Raw genomic sequence first — 18622 nt, 5'->3', positions numbered from 1 at the left:
GTTACTCAGATCTTTCACTTATGGCTTCAAATAGTTGGCTTACAGTAAATTATCCATGTGGTATAACATGCATAACTAAAAACATTTAAGAGCCACAAAATACATATTTCCTCCAATAAAAATTAAACCAGGAGCAAAATGAACAAATTCATATCAATCTTTATTGTATTTAGAAATTCACGCATCAAATCTTTTTTGAATACTTTTCTTTACCATTTACAACAGGGCGAGAATGAGACAAGCAAAAACATGCCCTTTCCATCAGGCGCAATATAGGCACACTACAGAATGGACTGAAATGGGGGGAGGGGAAAAAGAGATACATAAAGTGCTTCTGTCAACGGTTCTCTTTAATTAGGAAAAAAGTAAAAACATGAGGGGGTTGGCAGGTAGGGGGGAAATTCCATGGCTCAGAGGGGACGTGGTGGATTGTATCAGACAGTGGGGAAGAACAGTGGGACTGAGGTGGGGAAGGGGGAAATGGGGGCAATTCTTTCAAAAATAAAAACATTCCAACAAAACCAGACCTCAACCCAGGATGAGGCTGGACATGCCCCCTGGGGGGTTTCTTCGGCCGGAGGGGGCGGCTGCGTTGGCGGCAACTCCCGAGGGGGCAGAGGGCTGTGGTGCCTCCTCCTTCTGCTCCTTCTCTTCAGGTTCCTCGGGGCAGTCTACTTTACCACACAACACAGAGGAGACGACACTATCAGGGTCATAACTACCTGGCCCACTGATCAGAGATCTGATATGACTCAGGTTGAGTTCACACAGGCAACCAAACTGATCTTTGGCCCAATTATTGGCAAGAGAGCAGATCTGATTGCCCAAAAGGACAATTGTGGTAATACTTTTTTTTAAATGAATAAAATCAGTATTGGGCTGCCTGTGTAAGCACAGCCTATGATCTAGCCATGCTAGACTGGAGGCACAGCACTTCCTCACTACAAACACATATCTTCAACAAAAATATGAAATGCTGCATGAAACAATTGTAAAGAATATACTGAGTTACATTTCATATGACCTAAAATCAGTCAATTTAAATATATTATTTAGGCCCTAATCTGGGAATACAGATATGCATCTGTTGGTCACAGATACCTTCAAAAGAAATGGGGCTTGGGATCTCGCCGTCTAAGCATTACAATTGTGTTCGTTGTCCTTAGCTTATCTGCCTAAAACATAACCTCGCCGCCACAAATGGGGCACATTGTTCACAACATTGACATCAGCAAACCACTTGCCCACAAGACACCATACACATGCTCAGCGGTTGGACACTGCCACATTCCCTAAAACGACATTGGAGGCAGCTTATGGTAGAGAAATGACCATTAAATTATCTGGCTACAGCTCGTGGAGATTTCCTCAACTTGAGACATCTATGGCATTGTGACAAAACTGGCCTTTTACTGTCCCCAGCACAAGGTGCACCTGTGTAATGAGCAGGCTGTTTAAATCAGCTTCTTGATATGCTACACCTGTCAGGTGGATGGGTTCTCAAAGGAGAAATGCTCACAAGGGATGTAAACGAAGTTGTTCACAATGAGAGAAGACATTTCTTCATATGGAACACTTCTGGGATTTTATATTTCAGGTCATGAAACAAACACTTGACATGTTGCATTTATATTTATGTTCAGTGTAAATATCATCCAAACCTTGAATTGATAGGATGTTTGATAACAGTAGCACTTTGGTTGTAGCAAGGACAACCTGATGGGTCCTGCTACCACTTTCCAAATGATAGATCAACAGATAACCAATAGCAAGGGATAGATTCAGAAAAATGTGTTGCTTTCAGTAAAATGTGCATAAATGTACTAGCATAACTCAAATCAAAGCAGATGCAATAAATTGAACTCAACAGTCCTCCATGAGGCAAATCTCATCTGGAATGAAATCACACTGGTGGAGAAACAGGCTGTCAATTGCCCATTAGTGAAGTAGAATCTCAAAGTCAAATTTCCTGAGAGCCATTACAGTATGGCGTCGGTAGGGGCTTACAGCAGCACGTAGACAAAGTGTGTGTTAAGACAGTGTTTCTAAGCCTATTTTGGTATCAAGGAACATAAAGCTGTGTTTTTTCCTTCAGAACACTGCTTGGCTTACATTTTACACCTGAAAATTGTACAACATCAGTGTCAGTCAAACACTTGGAGGGACCAGACAAGATCCTCCCAGGGTCCGCTGCCAGTCCAGTACCATTTCAAGCCCCCGTCTACAGTGCTTAGACAAGACCATAACAGTGGAATGCCTTAACCCTCCATTATCCAAAGAACACACTATCACTAATGTTTGCAGCACCTGGAAGTTAATAAATATCCTTGCTCCTCATAGGAACATAATTATATCATTACAGAACAGATGACTGACCACAGACATTATGAAAGGGCACAACTGGATCAAAGAGAATCTGAGTTGTGACTACAAGGTGTTCCCTAAAAATAAAAAGCCTTAATAAAAGCCCTCTATGAGTCATGTGTTGTATAACTGGGACACCAGAGTTTCTCCTGGTTAGATCAACAAGGTCAGGACAAACTTCCCAGGTATGACAAATGTCATTGTTGAAAACAAAAGGAGAGACATGACCATGTTTAAAAAAGGCTGGAATTATCAGAGCTGCCACGGTCGACCATGATGCCATTCATTGTGGCCATTTGTAACTAATGGGAGTCATGCACTGCTGTTTAGACAGCTGAGAGAACGAGGAATGTGGAATCTTTCCTTCCAGTCTGGTAGGGACTTCTTTTAAGTGGTGTCTCTTCAAAAGACTTCAATGAGATTCATCATTGGAATCTAAATTATTTTAGTAGCAGTCAAAGATTTGAACACCTACTCATTCAAGGGTTCCTTTATTTTCACTATAGTAAAGTAAATAGTAAAGACAAACTATTAAATGGCATATGAAATCATGTAGTTAAAAAGTATATTTTTCAGGACCCTGTCTTTCAAAAATAATTTGTAAAAATCCAAATAACTTCACAGATCTTAATTGTAAATGGTTACAACACTTTCCCATGCTTGTTCAATGAACCATTAACAATTCATGAACACGCACCTGTGGAACGTTTGTTAAAACACTAACAGCTTACAGACGGAAGAAAATTAAGGTCACAGTTATGAAAGCTTAGGACACTAAAGAGGCCTTTCTACTGATTCTGGAAAAACACCAAAAGAAAGATGGCCAGGGTCACTGCTCATCTGCGTGATAGTGCCGTAGTCATGCTGCAAGGAGGCATGAGGACTGCAGATGTGGCCAGGGTAATAAATTGCAACGTCAGTACTGTGATACACCTAAGACAGCACTACAGGGAGACGGACGGACAGCTGAATGTCCTCGCAGTGGCAGACCACGTGTAACACCTGCACAGGATCAGTAAATCCAACATCACACCTACGGGACAGGTACAGGATGGCAACAACTGCCCAAGTTACACCAGGAACGCATAATCCCTCCATCAGTGCTCAGACTGTCCTCAATAGGCTGAGAGAGGCTGGACTGAGGGCTTGTAGGCCTGTTGTAAGGCAGGTCCTCACCAGACATCACCGGCAACAATGTCACCTATGGGCACAAACCCACCGTCGCTGGACCAGACAGGACTGGCAAAAAGCGCTCTTCACTGACGAGCTGCGGTTTTGTCTCACCAGGGATGATGGTCGGATTTGCGTTTATAGTTGAAGGAATGAGCGTTACACCGAGGCCTGTACTCTGGAGCGGGATCGATTTGGAGGTGGAGGGTCCGTCATAGTCTGGGACGGTGTGTCACAGCATCATCGGACTGAGCTTGTCGTCATTGCAGGCAATCTCTACGCTGTGCATTACAGAGAAGACATCCTCCTCCCTCACGTGGTACCCTTCCTGCAGGCTCATCCTGACATGACCCCCAAGCATGACAATGCCACCAGCCATACTGCACATTGTGTGTTATTTCCTGCAAGACCGGAATGTTAGTGTCCTGCCATGGCCAGCGAAGAGCCCGGATCTCAATCCCATTGAGCACGTCTGGGACCTATTGGATCGGAGGGTGAGGGCTAGGGCCATTCCCCCCAGAAATGTCCAGGAACTTGCAGGTGCCTTGGTGGAAGAGTGGGGTAACATCTCACAGCAAGAACTGGCAAATCTGATGCAGTCCATGAGATGCACTGCAGTACTTAATGCAGCTGGTGGCCACACCAGATTCTGACAGTTACTTTTGACGGCCCCTTGATTTCAGGGACACATTATTCAATTTAGGTTAGTCACATGTCTGTGGAACTTGTTCAGTTTGTGTCTCAGATGTTGAATCTTATGTTCATACACATATTTACATGTTAAGCTTGCTGAAAATAAAACGCGTTGACAGCGAGGACGATTCGTTTTAGATACTTCAAAGTAGCAACCCTTTGCCTTGATGACAGCTTTGCACACTTGACATTCTCTCAACCAGCTTCACCCGGTATGCTTTTCCCAACAGTCTTAAAGGAGTTCCCACATCTGCTCAGCACTTGTAGGCTGCTTTTCCTTCACTCCGCAGTCCAACTCATCCCAAACCATCTCAATTGGGTTGAGGTCAAGTGATTGTGGAGGCCAGGTCATCTGATGCAACACTGCATCACTCTCCTTCTTGGTCAAATAGCCCTTACACAGCCTGGAGGTGTGTTGGGTTATTGTCCTGTTGAAAAACAAATGATAGTCCCACTAAGCACAAACCAGATGGGATGGCGTATTGCTGTAGAATTCTGTGGTAGCCATGCTGATTAAGTGTGCCTTGAATTTTAAATAAATCAGACAGTGTCAGCAGCAAAGCGCCTCCACGCTTCATGCTGTGAACCACACATGCGGAGATACTCTGTTCACCTAGTCTGCGTCTCACAAAGGCACGGTGGTTGGAACCAAAAATCTAAAATCTAGACTCCTCAGACCAAAGGACAGACTTCCACTGGTCCAATGTCCATTGCTCCTGATTCTTGGCCCAAGCAAGTCTCTTATTGGTGTCATTTAGTAGTGGTTTCCATGCAGCAATTCAACCATGAAGGCCTTATTCCCGCAGTCTCCTCTGAACAGTTGATGTTGAGATGTGTCTGTTACTCGAACTCTGAAGCATTTATTCCGGCTGCAATTTCTGAGGCTGGTAACTCTTATGAACTTATCCTCTGTAGCAGAGGTAACTCTGGGTCTTCCTTTCCTGTGGCGGTTCTCATGAGACAGTTTCATCATAGTATTTCATTATTTTTGTGACTGCACTTGAATAAACTTTAAAAGCGCTTAATTTTCCAGATTAACACATGAAGGTCCGTCAAAGGAATGGACTGTCATTTCTCTTTGCTTATTTGAGCTGTTCTGGTCATAATATGGACTTGGTATTTTACCAAATAGGACCATCTTCTGTATACCACCCCTACCTTGTCACAACACAACTGATTGGCTCAAACACATAAAGGAAAGAAATTCCACAAAATAACTTTTAGAAAGATACACCTGTTAATTGAAATGCATTCCAGGTGACTACCTCATGATGCTGATTGAGAGAATGCCAAGAGTGTGCAAAGCTGTCAAGGCAAAGGGTGGCTACTTTGAAGAATCTAAAATATATTTTGATTTGTTTAACACATTTTTGGTTACTACATGACTCCATATGTGTTATTTAATATTTGATGTGTTCTTTATTATTCTACAATGTAGAAAATAGTACAAATAAAGAAAAACCTTTGAATGAATAGGTGTGTCCAAACTTTTGACTGGTACTGTACATAAATACCATATTAAAATACTGCCATTTGAAATGGAACCAGAGATACTTACCATTGTTTGCCTGCTGGCACTCCTCAACCTGTCAGATGGAGAATAATAACAGTCAGCATTTTACTTTATTTTGGCTGAGTCATTTTACTACATCAACGACATTTAAGTCAGTTCAAAAACACAGGACTGAGAATCACTGAAAACCATCCATGACAGGAGACTTGTAGAAACCAAGTCAAGTGTCTTACCAGTGGAAAACACACACATTACATCTATGAATAAAACAATGGCCGACACAAGTCAATGTCAGTGACCCCTCACCCTTACCCCTAAAGGAACGTTGATGGAGGTGATGACCTCGTCTGTCTCATTGTTTTTGGGGAAGAGGAGCGGCTGCTGGCACCGTCTAAGGGGGGCGGATGGTTCTCCGCACAGAGTACCCTTGGCCGTCCCGCCTACGGAGAGAAACAACACCCAGTTAATAAGTGATGACTCAGACTTCACAAATGAGTCAGAGGAGATGACCTCACTACTAGAGTTCTGTAAAGCAGACCTCCTCTGGGAGAGCTACCTCCTGTAGGTTTTCCAGCACACCTGATTCTACTAATTAGCTGCTGACCAGGACCTTGGATGAACTGACTCGGGTGAGTAACAACAGGGTTGGAGTAATAGCCTGCGTACACAGTAGCTCTCGGAGAGAAGGGTTTAGGTCAGTGATAGGGACTAGTGTTAGGCCTAATGAGTTAATGGAGTGTCAATGCTAGAAGTGCTAATAAAAACATGAGTTTCTTTACGGGTTGTTTCCACTTTAAATTTCATTGATCAAAACAAACGTATTCACTGGCCGGATTTTACAATTTGGTTGAATGGGTCTAAATGGATTAAAGACTGGTGTGGAAGGCTGGTAACAGTTTGCTTTACCATCTTGATTTGTGGTGCATTCCTGTTTAAGTGGAACTGAGTGACTAACATGCAGTATGGCAATGTTTTTACTGAGCATAATGCTGCTAGGAACTATTTGCCAAGATGACATGAGAAAATGCAGAAAACCACTAATGTAAACAAATCTGATGGCCTACCTATCAGTCTCAGACAGATACCAACAGACCAAGCAGCAAAGCAGCCAGTGGATGTAGGCTAATCCAGACAAATGCTGAGCCAAAACTCATAGGCTAACCCACATACCCCACTCAGCGAAAGGGCATTTTGGCCAACATTTAAGCTAGGCTACAGTCCCATACAAACTCCCACTGAGCAACAACTGTAGAGCAGAAACAATGGGAAGTCAACAGATTGGTCTACCTGCCATCTATGACTAGAAGGAACAAAGCCAGACAAGGGGATGATTCTTGGTCAATATATCACTGCTTGTTAATGAAGTGAGAGGAGGAGGCATTGTGAAGTAATGGCACAGTGACTCAACAAGGTCTCCTTTATTATGGCTCTGCATCTGTTTATCAGGCCCTGCTGAATGACTGCTTTAATGCTTTTACATTAGCTTTGGCAATGGGACATAAACCTTGGACATGGCCAATAAGTGATGCTTTAATTGACTATAGTGCCATTACATTTAAATTAAACATTGAGATTGATGTAGGTCTATATCTAGCTGTACAATGTTAAGCTGAAACATCTGGATTTTTGGCCATTATGTAGGAGGTACTTCATGACCAAATCTTCACCCGGATATTTTTTTATGGAGTGTAATTCCAAAATGTGCGTCACAGTTCCCATTTCTGAGGCTAAAAGATAAACAGGCAGAGATAAGTCACACTGGTTCAGTGGCTTGTTATGAAGCTCAGTACTTTTTTATTTAACTAGGCAAGTCAGTTAAGAACAAATTCTTATTTACAATGATGGCCTACGGTACTGCTCTGACTGCAGAATGGCTTGTGTGGGGCTGGGAGTTGGCCCTTGAATAAAACCCACTAAGGATCATCTCAAGGCCATGGTGAGTTTAACCGGGCATCACCAGAAAAGGCTATGGCAAAAGCAATGTAAGCAGAGGCCAAAGGCTGAATTTAAATACCACAATGCTACATCGCGGCATATATTCTACTACACCAAGTGGGAGGAACTTCACAACCAAATATGTCATTATGGTTGTGTAAAGTAAGTATGATCATACATGTTGAGGACGTGGTCACCATTTTACAACTTGACGTTAGATGGTTCCTCACTCTGAAAGTAGTCTATGAGCCAGGAGAAACTAATTCATGGTTCAGTTCTTTAGACAGACACAATCAATGGAAGTGATGGGGGCATGCGAGCATGTTTCTATAATTCTTTTTTTTTAAAGGCCAAATCACCTTTAGGTAACAAACAAAATATGGAGTTGATTTGAATTGAATTCAGGTGATCTTGACATTTTGTAGTGGCTGAGGTTAGCTGAAGTTTGTAGTGGCGGTTTAAAGAAAACTGAACAACAGATTAACGTTTTTGTCTTGGCCCAGACTACTTTCAGGGTGAGGAACCATCTAACAAAGTTGTAAAATAGTGAACTACTCCTTTAAGTGTATATTCATGCATGGTCATGCATTCTAACCTCAAGGTTAGTGACCTCCCGTGACTATCCTTGAAGTTGAAGACCAAAGAAACAACGATACATTGTTGGCTATCTTCTACATTCACGGAGCCAAGAGAAATCTCTTTGGCTACATTTCCAGATTGTGATGTCATTAGGCAAACAGCAGCCTAAAACAACATCCTATAGCCTACTAACAGAGAAAACAGTGCATGCAATCCAAGAATATCCCGACCTAAACACACCAGAAAATCCATGTATATTCATGGAAATATATCGACTAATGCAATTTTAATTAAATATAGGCTAGCCTAGACCAAGTACTCAACTTCCAGACGAGACGGCACTGAAGCCAACCTAACCAAATAATCCAGGTGTATCCATTGAAATGTGCATACCATGACACCGGTCGTTTGTCTGAACTGAACTTGAACCTAGCCTGAGACAATGTGGAATAGCAGGAAGGCAGAGTGTGAACACTGCATGCAGCTGTCGGCTCCGAAGGTCAGAGGTTACAGTTAACACACACATGCACACCACATTCTCCACACTTCATGCGTGGGCAGAGATACGCCACTACAACAGTAAATGGATTACTACATAGAGGTGATGCGATTGTGAAAACATGTGATCCTGTGCCATGTGAGATCAGTTCCTACCACACCCTTCTTTTACATGTGTACACTACTAGAGCCAGGGAGGGTCAGCCAGATCCAGCCTGACAGACAGAGGTGGCTCCCACATCAAGGCCCTGCTGTACTACAAGTCAGTCTATGTAGGTCAGGTGGAAAAACAGTACACTATGCACATTATCCAATATGATTGACTGGAGTCTGGACACTGATTGAATGAATGCCCACATAGTTTTACACCAAAGGGTCTTTGTCAGCATGATTCCCATTTTGGGCCCATTGTTCGAGCACTCAATGTGTGTGGGTATTCTCTTGCCATGCCACATTTTTGTACCCTGCCCCAGTGAATGTTTGTTGGATGTGTGCGTACACTGGTTTTGAACCAATGTGAGTAGCTAGGAAGTACCGGGTGGGTTGCTCCTCCGATGGGCGTGGGGATCGTCGGGCTCTAGGAAAATGTTGGAGCCCAATTTGTTCTTGCGTACAGGGGGGGTTTCGTCTGTGCCGAACGATATGTTGGAGGCCCCGCCCGGCGGCCGCAGCACCCTGCAGGACAACAAAGGGAGGGTCAGGACTGTCATTTGACTGACTGCCACACACACTATTGAACTGACACCCCCTCTCCCAGGACATTCTAAATACACAAGACCATGTCACACACTAGTGATCAGCGGCAGCACTGCTGAAATCATTACACGACAAATCCAAACATATTGCTCTGAGGCCACACAGACACCTCATTGCTCCAGTCCCCTCTTTCTCTCCATTCACAGTAGGGTCCACTCCCTAAGCCCCAGCTGTCAGACCGAGGGATACTCCCAATCTCTCCTGGCTACAGCTGACTCCACGCGCCTGCAATCTGCCAGGCTAGCCAGTCGCTGATTTGAGCTCGGCAGAAATTCCGCAGCAGTTACACATGGGATGACTATCATTCCAGACAGCATAGCCGTTCCAACATTTGATTGGAGAAATCTAAGCTAGATCATGGCTGGACATGGCCTGCGCTTAAGCACATGGAACAATGTCAAGGTAAAAGAAAACATCAGATAGACTTAATATGTGATCTGAATAGCAAAAAGGCGAGAGAAGATAACCACAGCCCACAAAGTCCACTTCCAAACCGACATTTTTTCCTCCTAGCGAACAGAAGGGTCACAAGAATGAGAAGGAAAGCCTTTTTCCCCTTGACTAAGGACAGTCGGGTGGAGGAATTGATGCGTTTGCAGAGCCATTCCCCGACCCCTCCTCCCCTCTATTCAGCTCCAGACTGCTGAATGCACCAGCTGACACCAGGCAGCTGTCCAAAGGCAGACGGGATACAAAAATCAACTTCCCTCCCACCATGGGGTAAAAAACAAGACAGTGGCCGAGATGAAAGAACTGGATTTGGTTATTGCTGGTGCTGTATGTATGCCACGATTAGTTCATGTAATGTCCAAAGCAGACTTGTTAACCCTTGTGTGATAGCTAAGATGAGCTCATGCTTTCCACTAGGCTGAAAAGAGAAAAGGCTATTTGAGACCCCACCCAACAATGAAACGGAAAATATTTCCTGTGAGAGGCACTGTGGTTAGAAAAGTGGGACAACTCGACAGTTGTTCAACAGTAACGTTAGATTGATTGAAAAGATAGCGACCCTGATGCTGTCACATATATTGAAAGCCTTTGATGACCTTATCTGCTATTACCAAAGGCTGCCAAAGTTGGATTGCTGCTGTCGGGAAAGCCTGCATTTCTAGACTGGTCAGCAGTAGGGCCGACCAAGATGGCTAAAGCAAAGATGAACCGAGCAAAGATTTGCCGGCTTAGCTAAGCCCCCCCACCCAAGTAAAACCCGCATTAGCCACCAATTAGTCGACAACGTAGCTAGCTGGAATACAAATACCGGAAAGAATGGTTATGATTTCACAGTTGGACTACTTGTAGCAAAACTATCCAGCCAAAAACGGTGTTACAGCTCACGTTTTGGGTTAACGAAATAGCCTATTGTCCGGCCTGCCCGAAACGCAACACGGGTTGATAAAACGGACTATTTTTCTTCCCCATGCCATCCAGCCGCCGCAAAGGCAGGAGGTCCCATACTATAGCATGAATGCACGCGGTGCATCAGTTTTTCTGGCAATGAAACAAAGTTGATTGCGTGCAGACCCTTGGCCTCAAATAAGTCCTCACAACCTAGACAATACATATTTTAAAAGGATTTAATTAACTCCTAATACATTTGAGTCAGCCGTATTCTTAGAAACATCCATAAAAGGAGCTGAACTTGGCATGTAGGCAAATCTAGCTCCCTAACTAACAAGTTACCCAGTTTTGGGGCACCAGAGGCCTACAGACTATAGGGTTTGGAGCTTGCAAACGAAGAGCAAGTGCTTGTTTCTGCAAATAAGTGTTACGCGACAGCTGAGCTTGCTGCTAGTCAGAATGTGAGCTAGCAATCCATACCAGTCACTAGCTAGCGAAGTAGACAAGTTAACAAAACAAGTTGCAGTCCAGACAGACAACTACTATAGATAGCTATGTGATTAGCTAAGTTGTCCTCAAATTGTCCATTCTGTTTAAATGTGTCCTGATGCCGAGTCCTTTACACTAAACAGCTCATTTTCAAAGCTAAATCCCAACTTCCACTAACGCCACGGGCCTCTGGTGTGGTAGATGGAATCGCTAGCAGCAGTAACCAGGTCGCTGATGCCGCTACTAGCCCAAATGCCCTCTTCACACCATCATATCAGCTAATTACAAAGACAAATTGTGCCATTAATACAATTTAGCTAAATCAGGAAAAATCACCCGCCCAACAACTGGACGGTTAGCTTCCAATACTGGCTGGTAAGTGGATCCCATTTTCTTTTGTTTGTCCATGAAGATTTTCCGGATTTCATTTTTACCTGGAACTGCTTTTCGCACCGGGATCCATCCCTTGAAATGTTTTTGTCGTCGTCATTTCGACTGTCTAATTCGCTACTTTCGTATTTCGATATGTAACACGATAAACTACAAAAATGTGATTTTCTAAATCCTCCGCAGGACACACACAGAAACTGAAATACTGACTCCACCCGACTGAGCGCCCGAGAGACCAGAAGGAAGAGCGCAGCGACAAGTTATCCCAGCCCATAAGTCCCAGCCCACCACAGTTCTACTCGCTCTGGTTGGACGGACCCTTACCGACCCTCTTTCTGGTTGGTGGCACATACCACCAGTCGACGTCAATCGTTTTTCTTTGAAAGGCAACATTCTCCCCCCTGTGCGAAGCAATTGTCTCAAAAAGTCACCTTAAATCATATGAAGTGCTATTTACTACCAGTTTCATTCCCATTCTGTTTCTTATATTAGTTATTGATTTAGATAAAAATGCTGTCAGTATCTTTACAGAATCAATATGTTATCCAATGATGATGAGTATGGACACAATGTTACTCAAGAGTTACTATACTTGTTTGGCTTGTCTTCATACAATAGTCCCACTGTCCTAACATCCTCTTTCCCCATTTTGAGTGACTCTTTACACTGACAGTGCCAACATTGCTACGTTGTATTTTATACAGTCAGTGGAGATCATCAAGCTTTACAGTTCAATCACTGTGGTGGTTTTTCACTGATAAAATCTCCATAATTATGTTTTCATACTGAAAAGGGGGATTGGTGAGCATGAGCTGTTGTACGCACAAGGACGCACTCTTAAAATGAATGATTACAAATATTTTCACCAGTTTTAATGACCCAGTCACCCACGAAACAGAGACAAAATAAATTGAGTTTGGTTAAAAAGAGAGAATAACTTTATTTTAACAAGACATTTATGAGACAATACAGATGTTTACCTGGACTAAAACATCTCTTCAGGGTTTCCTTATTACAAGCATGGCCTAGTCAAACTATGTTCAAGACATGTTTCATTCTACACAACCACTACTATATAAAAAAGATATAAAACCAATTTTCTGAAACCGACAACAGAAAATTAAGTTGAATAACAAACCAGTCTTATTCTCAAACAGTGAACGGGTGGAAAATAGCTTTTCTTGATCTCTGAATAGGTGAACCAACAAGTCACCAAAACAATGGACTTTTTAAGAGCTGGATGTTACAGCGTTTATTCGCAGCACACCTTGTATGAATGTTACTCAAATCTGAGTTGTTTTAGCGGAGGTTGTTTATGTACAAAACAGGAAGGAAACAAAGGCAAGAATGAAAACACTAGACATCAACAGTTATGTATAACTGTGAGCAGGACGTCTTCCGCATGGTATTGGTTCTGTGGTGGAAAATGGGACAAGCTGCAAAGCAGCCGTCTGGGGGGTGGAGGAAGATGTGGGGGAGTACTTCACATGCTAGTAGAGGCCTCCTGTCTGTTGCTGGAAAACGTCGATCGTATCTTCATCCTCCATTTCCAACTGAAAGGAAAAAGGAAGGAAATTAAGTCAATTTGATATAAAAACCCGATTTCATTAGATGACATGGCATTCATGACAAAAATGTACATTAATTAGCCGTGAATGGAAAACTTTCATTAGAAGACATTTTGCATTTAACATTCTTTTGATATGCACAAATGTTCATTGGTATTCTCAAAACAGGGAGAAATGTCTAATGTATTATTGCTGGAATGGTGTTGTTCAAGCGAAATAGAGTGAATTGACATAATAAATCAGTTCCTCCCATAAGACTCCAGGCTTACCTGTGCAGGTGTGTCTGTCTCGTTTATAGGCTGTCCATCGAACCGGAACCGGATTTGCCTAATTGTCAACCCCTACAGACACAGACACACAGATACTAAATTCCATTAAACTGTCTGGCACAAAACAATCTCTCCAAGTAAAATGTCCAAAGAAAACAACGTTTGCCCAACCCTTGCCAAGCAATCCATTAATAGTGTACGGCACTGAGGAAGCACGGTTAGCCATTCCTTTAAAAACTCCTGTCGCTTCTCTACTTTGTGAATGAAAACACTGCAGAGAGGAAGGGATAAGGAGATAGGGAAGGGCGTTACTATATTGCCACTCCATATCCACGTTGGCCGACCTCATTTTTATCAGATAAAGGAAGAAACAACAGTGTAGGGAGGGAAGTGGCTTCTACTCAACAAAGCCTGTAGAGCCTGGCCTACTTCCATGACTTCACTGGTCTAAAGAGACACACAAGATCCATTATGGGTGGGCACGCACACACTGCATTGAGATTAGGCCTGGGCAAGCCTGGATAAGACAGGCCTAGCACTAGAGAGCAAAGGCTCAGTTGCTACATCTCTGCCTCCATCTCTACATCTCTGTACTTGCCAGTGCAGGCAGCATGAACACAATCATTCAAAAAGACATGTAGAACAGAACAGCTCCAAGTGCACTAGGGAAGAGAACAAAAAGACCTTTGATATGTTGGGAGAATCCAAAGCCAAGAACCCTATTTTAAAAAGTACTTATTAGGTAATGCAGTGTAAATCCCCTCAATTAGCCTGTAAGCTCATAAATAGCACAGATCAGATTGGCCATAATGATCCAGCAGTAAGGCTTAGTATTTACTAATCAGCCTACAGCCAGAGAGATAGGCAAGTTAAGCTTAAGCCTTACTAATGCACATTGCATTGAATATGACAAGTACATTTGGTGCATATTAAAATAAAGGGTATTTGACCAAATTAAAAGTGTTTCAAGAACTAAAATCAGAAGAGTGGACAGTACAGAGTCATTACTAAATTACATTTTAGTCATTTAGCAGACGCTTTTATCCAGAGCGACTTACAGAAGCAATTAGGGTTACGAGCCTTGCTCAAAGACACCAAAAATATATTTCACCTATTCAGCTCGGGGATTCGAACCAGCGACCTTCCAGTTACTGGCCCAACGGTCTTAACCACACATAGAGCTGGACACTGGAATAATGAGGACGATGAAAAGGAAGATGATAATATGATAATATGATGAAGACAACACAGCCCATAGCGCTCGTCTCCTGTCACAGACAATGTAGACTACATCTGACAGTGAACAGATCAAAGAGATACAAGTGTATAAAAGGGTGCATGTATTGTGTTCTCTCTTCAATGAGTTTCCTTGTCCTCACTGGATAATATCTGCTGTCATCTTTCATCAACCCCTGTATTCCCATAGTTAGGGTCATGACTTTTTTCAGGTCAGGTCATTAGGGAAAAGTTTTTGGGCCCATAGTCATAAAGCATCTCAGAGTTCAAGTTTATTAGTAATATACCTTTACACATGACATACGTGGAGTACACAGTGCAAAGAAATGCTTAATTACAGGTTCACCTCTCGACAATAGAAAAGTAATTAAGTAAATAAAAGACTACTAAAAAGAAAACTCAATGAATAAGAACGAGGATTAAAATGTTCCTAAGATACAAGGAGGCACTCAAACGAATTGAAGTAGGATATTTACAAATGTGCCAGGGAATTGTGCAATACAGTGTGCGATAATAAATTCTAAATAGACATTTTGCAGGAATATTCATCATTCCTCTTCCTCTCTGGAGGAGAATGATGACATAGGACCAGTTTTGACTTGGCCCGTTTAGATCACAATGAATAAACGACATGGACAGAGCGGGACCTGATCCTTGATCAGCACTCCCACTCTGAGACACTTTATGAATACTGGCCCTGGCCCTATGTATAGGGTAGAGGTGCTGCTAGTTGCTTATGGCTTGGCCTCTGTCCAGAAACCACCTCTACCCCCTCGGCACATTATGCAGATTCAAAAGGACTTGATAGGTATAACCAATATGGTAGTAGCTCAACCTTGCCCTCTGATACCGCTGCTGATGTTGTGCACTCAGTGGCATCATCATGGTTGCCATGTCAGACTCACCTGTCTCTCACAGTACGCCTTCATGAGTTTGCTGAGCGGCGTGTGTCTCTTGATCTTGAACTGCACCACCGACCCATCCTGTCCCGCCACCTTCAGGTTTATGTGGTCGTTGTTTTCTGTTTTCACTCCCTCCTGATGGACACAACAATCATTGGGGGTGTATTCAGTGAGATGAAACGCAGATACCGTATAAATGTAATGTTTAGAATTACCATGATACCCACTATTACATGTGACAAATAATCAAGTCTGTTAAAAGTCGAATAGTCCACCTAATTTCAGTTTAAGTGACAACAAAAGCAAGTATAGTGTAGAGAATCATTGTACCATTTAAACCGCTGTGAAATATCTTTTCCATAACCCAAAATATAGTATTTTCAGTTGTTTGAAGCTGGTGTACAAAAGTAAAAAAGTAAAAGACTAAAAACTAAATTGAAGAATGGGAAGCATAGAAATAGCACACATAACAGATTTAACACTTCTTAGACTTGCTTTCAATGAGAATGACATATCTATAACTCACATTTCTATGTACATTTTGTCAGGTCACCCAAAAAGTTACATATTGCAGCTTTAAACATGGCTAGCTCATATAGACAAACACTGAATACAATATAAGGTAACCTAGCTGCTTTTAGAAACGCTAGTATTTACACACTAGGGTTGCTGGGAATTCGCTTGCAAAAAACAGAATAGTCCGCCAAAAGCCAGAAGTTAAATAAAATAAACTTTCATCTTACTCTGCCGATTGTCTGTAGGCTTCGACCTTATGTTGGGGGGAATTTGAGAAAAAACAAACATCTAATGGAACGTATAATTAAACACTTTCCAAATGTGGATCTGTTGTCGACCCATGCAGTTCCTCAGCGAGGTCAGTTCTTCTCTGCTTACCTCATGTCAAAATAAAAGTTCTTGCTATCTTTTGTGAGGGTATGGGGCCATGCAGGACTTTTATTTTGACACGAGGTAAGGGGAGAGTAATTGGGTCTACAATAGACCCACGTTTGGAAATTCTGAATGTTCTATTAGATGTTTTTTCCTCAATGTCCCCTCTGCATAAAGACCAGCCCTACAGACAATCAACAGAGTAAGTTGAAATTGAATTTTATTTAACTTCTGTATTCTTGCAGACTATTCCATTTTTTTGCAAGGTAATTCCTAGTAACGCTAGTGTGTGAATACTAGTGTGAATACTAGTGTGTGAATACTAGTGTGTGAATACTGGTGTGTGAATACTAGTGTGTGAATACTAGTGTGAATACTAGTGTGTGAATACTAGTGTGTGAATACTAGTGTGTGAATACTAGTGTGAATACTAGTGTGTGAATACTAGTGTGAATACTAGTGTGTGAATACTAGTGTGTGAATACTAGTGTGTGAATACTAGTGTGTGAATACTAGTGTGTGAATACTAGTGTGTGAATACTAGTGTGAATACTAGTGTGTGAATACTAGTGTGTGAATACTGGTGTGTGAATACTAGTGTGTGAATACTAGTGTGTGAATACTAGCGTTGATAAAAGCAGCTAATGTTAACCTTGCCTGGGACGATCAGATACAAATGTTGCTTGGCTGATACAGTTGATGCAAATCAAATTATCAGTCAGGTCCCAGGCTAATGGCAACCTTGATATGACCATCATTGATTTTAGGCCAGCAGAAACATTTACACAGAGTTTTTGTCAGCAGTGTACTATCTGAATATAAGCAGTTTCTGAACAGTGAAAACAGACCAAATATTTAAAGTTGCATAGAACACTTACAAGGGCCTTGGATAGTTCAGCAGTGACATACAAGTTCATCTGTCTTGACTATTATTTACTTGTTCTAAAAGTCATGGCGCTGTGGCAATGTAATGAGACAAGAAGTGTTTTTGGACAATGTTTAGTCTACAGAGTGGAATGTATCATGCTTGACTACAGGATAGGTGCTTTACACATTCTGGAATTCATCCAAATGAGGACACATATTAAACATGTATGTGTCAAACATCTGATCATTGGTCCACACACACACACACACACACATACACACACACACACACACACGATGGATGCATTTCAAAATATTGATCATACTTTTACACATGAAAACACATAGTGTTAAAAACCATGTTTTACTCCTGTCTCAGTCACACCATTTCACTCATTTGTAACATGCTGATAGCTGGCTCCATAAACAGATGAGAGGGACCCTTGCTGTAGCCATGAATGAATGTAACAAGTTTGTAACTGAAGAAATTGACAAAGTGATGACTGATACAACCACTTGGATCTGAACTGAGTTTGTCAGATTACATTTGCAAATACAAAAGATTAAGAACTGAAGAGAGTGCATGCATTGCTTACTGTCATGTTCAGCTAGCAAACGCTAGTTGGCTGCGATTCAAGCAGCAAGCCACGCGCCCATGCAGGCGCGTGCACAGGTCTTCCGGTGTCTCCAATGGAGTACTTGCATTTTCAAAACTTGAGTCTACTAAGATCTCAAGTAAGGAAATATTACATGTACATTTTTCCTTAGTTCTATTTGAGTTATGTATGTAAAAAAAAAAGGTGATGAGATGTAAGCATATTTTCAAGCAACTCACCTTGGGTTTCTCGTCAGCCATGGTTACTCTATTTGCGCTTCTCTACGCCGCCACACAACGAATAGACGTGTACGCGCACGTACCCGCTCCCGATTAAAATACCGGCCTTACGTGCGCGATCACAAACACATGCTCGTGCCCTGTACTTCACATTAATTGGTCAACCTTGGTCACAGGGTAAGATGTTGAGCGCTGGCAGAGGGCGGGAATGTCGTAATGCGCGTTTCTGTACCACGTGCACGCGCATTTATAACACGTTCCCTTTTGTTTTGTTTTATGAAAATATTCACCGAAAACGTCCTAATGCTTTGATGTTAACCGTGCCATTGCTG

The 18622-nt window shown here is 42.3% G+C and overlaps 2 protein-coding genes across 3 annotated transcripts; both read right to left on the bottom strand.

Annotated features, from left to right (window-relative positions):
- Positions 1-141: 141 nt before the first annotated feature.
- On the bottom strand, positions 142-12303 carry LOC110486888 (jupiter microtubule associated homolog 1). 2 transcript variants are annotated; one of them, XM_036941620.2, is made up of 5 exons: positions 11770-12303; positions 9288-9427; positions 6053-6180; positions 5786-5813; positions 142-674 (listed from the first exon to the last, which is right to left on the bottom strand). In XM_036941620.2, the coding sequence occupies exons 1-5, from the start codon at positions 11823-11825 to the stop codon at positions 529-531; spliced, it is 498 nt and encodes a 165-aa protein (XP_036797515.1). In that variant the 5' UTR covers positions 11826-12303; the 3' UTR covers positions 142-528. The 2 variants fall into 2 exon arrangements, with proteins under 2 accessions (XP_036797515.1, XP_036797516.1); XM_036941621.2 differs by having other exon boundaries at positions 142-671.
- Positions 12304-12640: 337 nt separating this feature from the next.
- On the bottom strand, positions 12641-18510 carry LOC110486893 (small ubiquitin-related modifier 2). Its single transcript, XM_021558745.3, has 4 exons — positions 18291-18510; positions 15704-15835; positions 13563-13634; positions 12641-13278 (listed from the first exon to the last, which is right to left on the bottom strand). Exons 1-4 carry the CDS (start codon positions 18309-18311, stop codon positions 13216-13218), a joined length of 288 nt encoding a protein of 95 aa, XP_021414420.1. The 5' UTR covers positions 18312-18510; the 3' UTR covers positions 12641-13215.
- Positions 18511-18622: the final 112 nt, after the last annotated feature.

The sequence above is a fragment of the Oncorhynchus mykiss genome, chromosome 12 (assembly GCF_057628025.1).
Source record: "Oncorhynchus mykiss isolate SJ-2025 chromosome 12, ASM5762802v1, whole genome shotgun sequence".
In the NCBI taxonomy this organism is placed as follows: Eukaryota; Metazoa; Chordata; class Actinopteri; order Salmoniformes; family Salmonidae; genus Oncorhynchus; species Oncorhynchus mykiss.
Note: the sequence above shows the minus strand (reverse complement) of the source record. Positions and strands in the feature narration are given on the sequence as shown.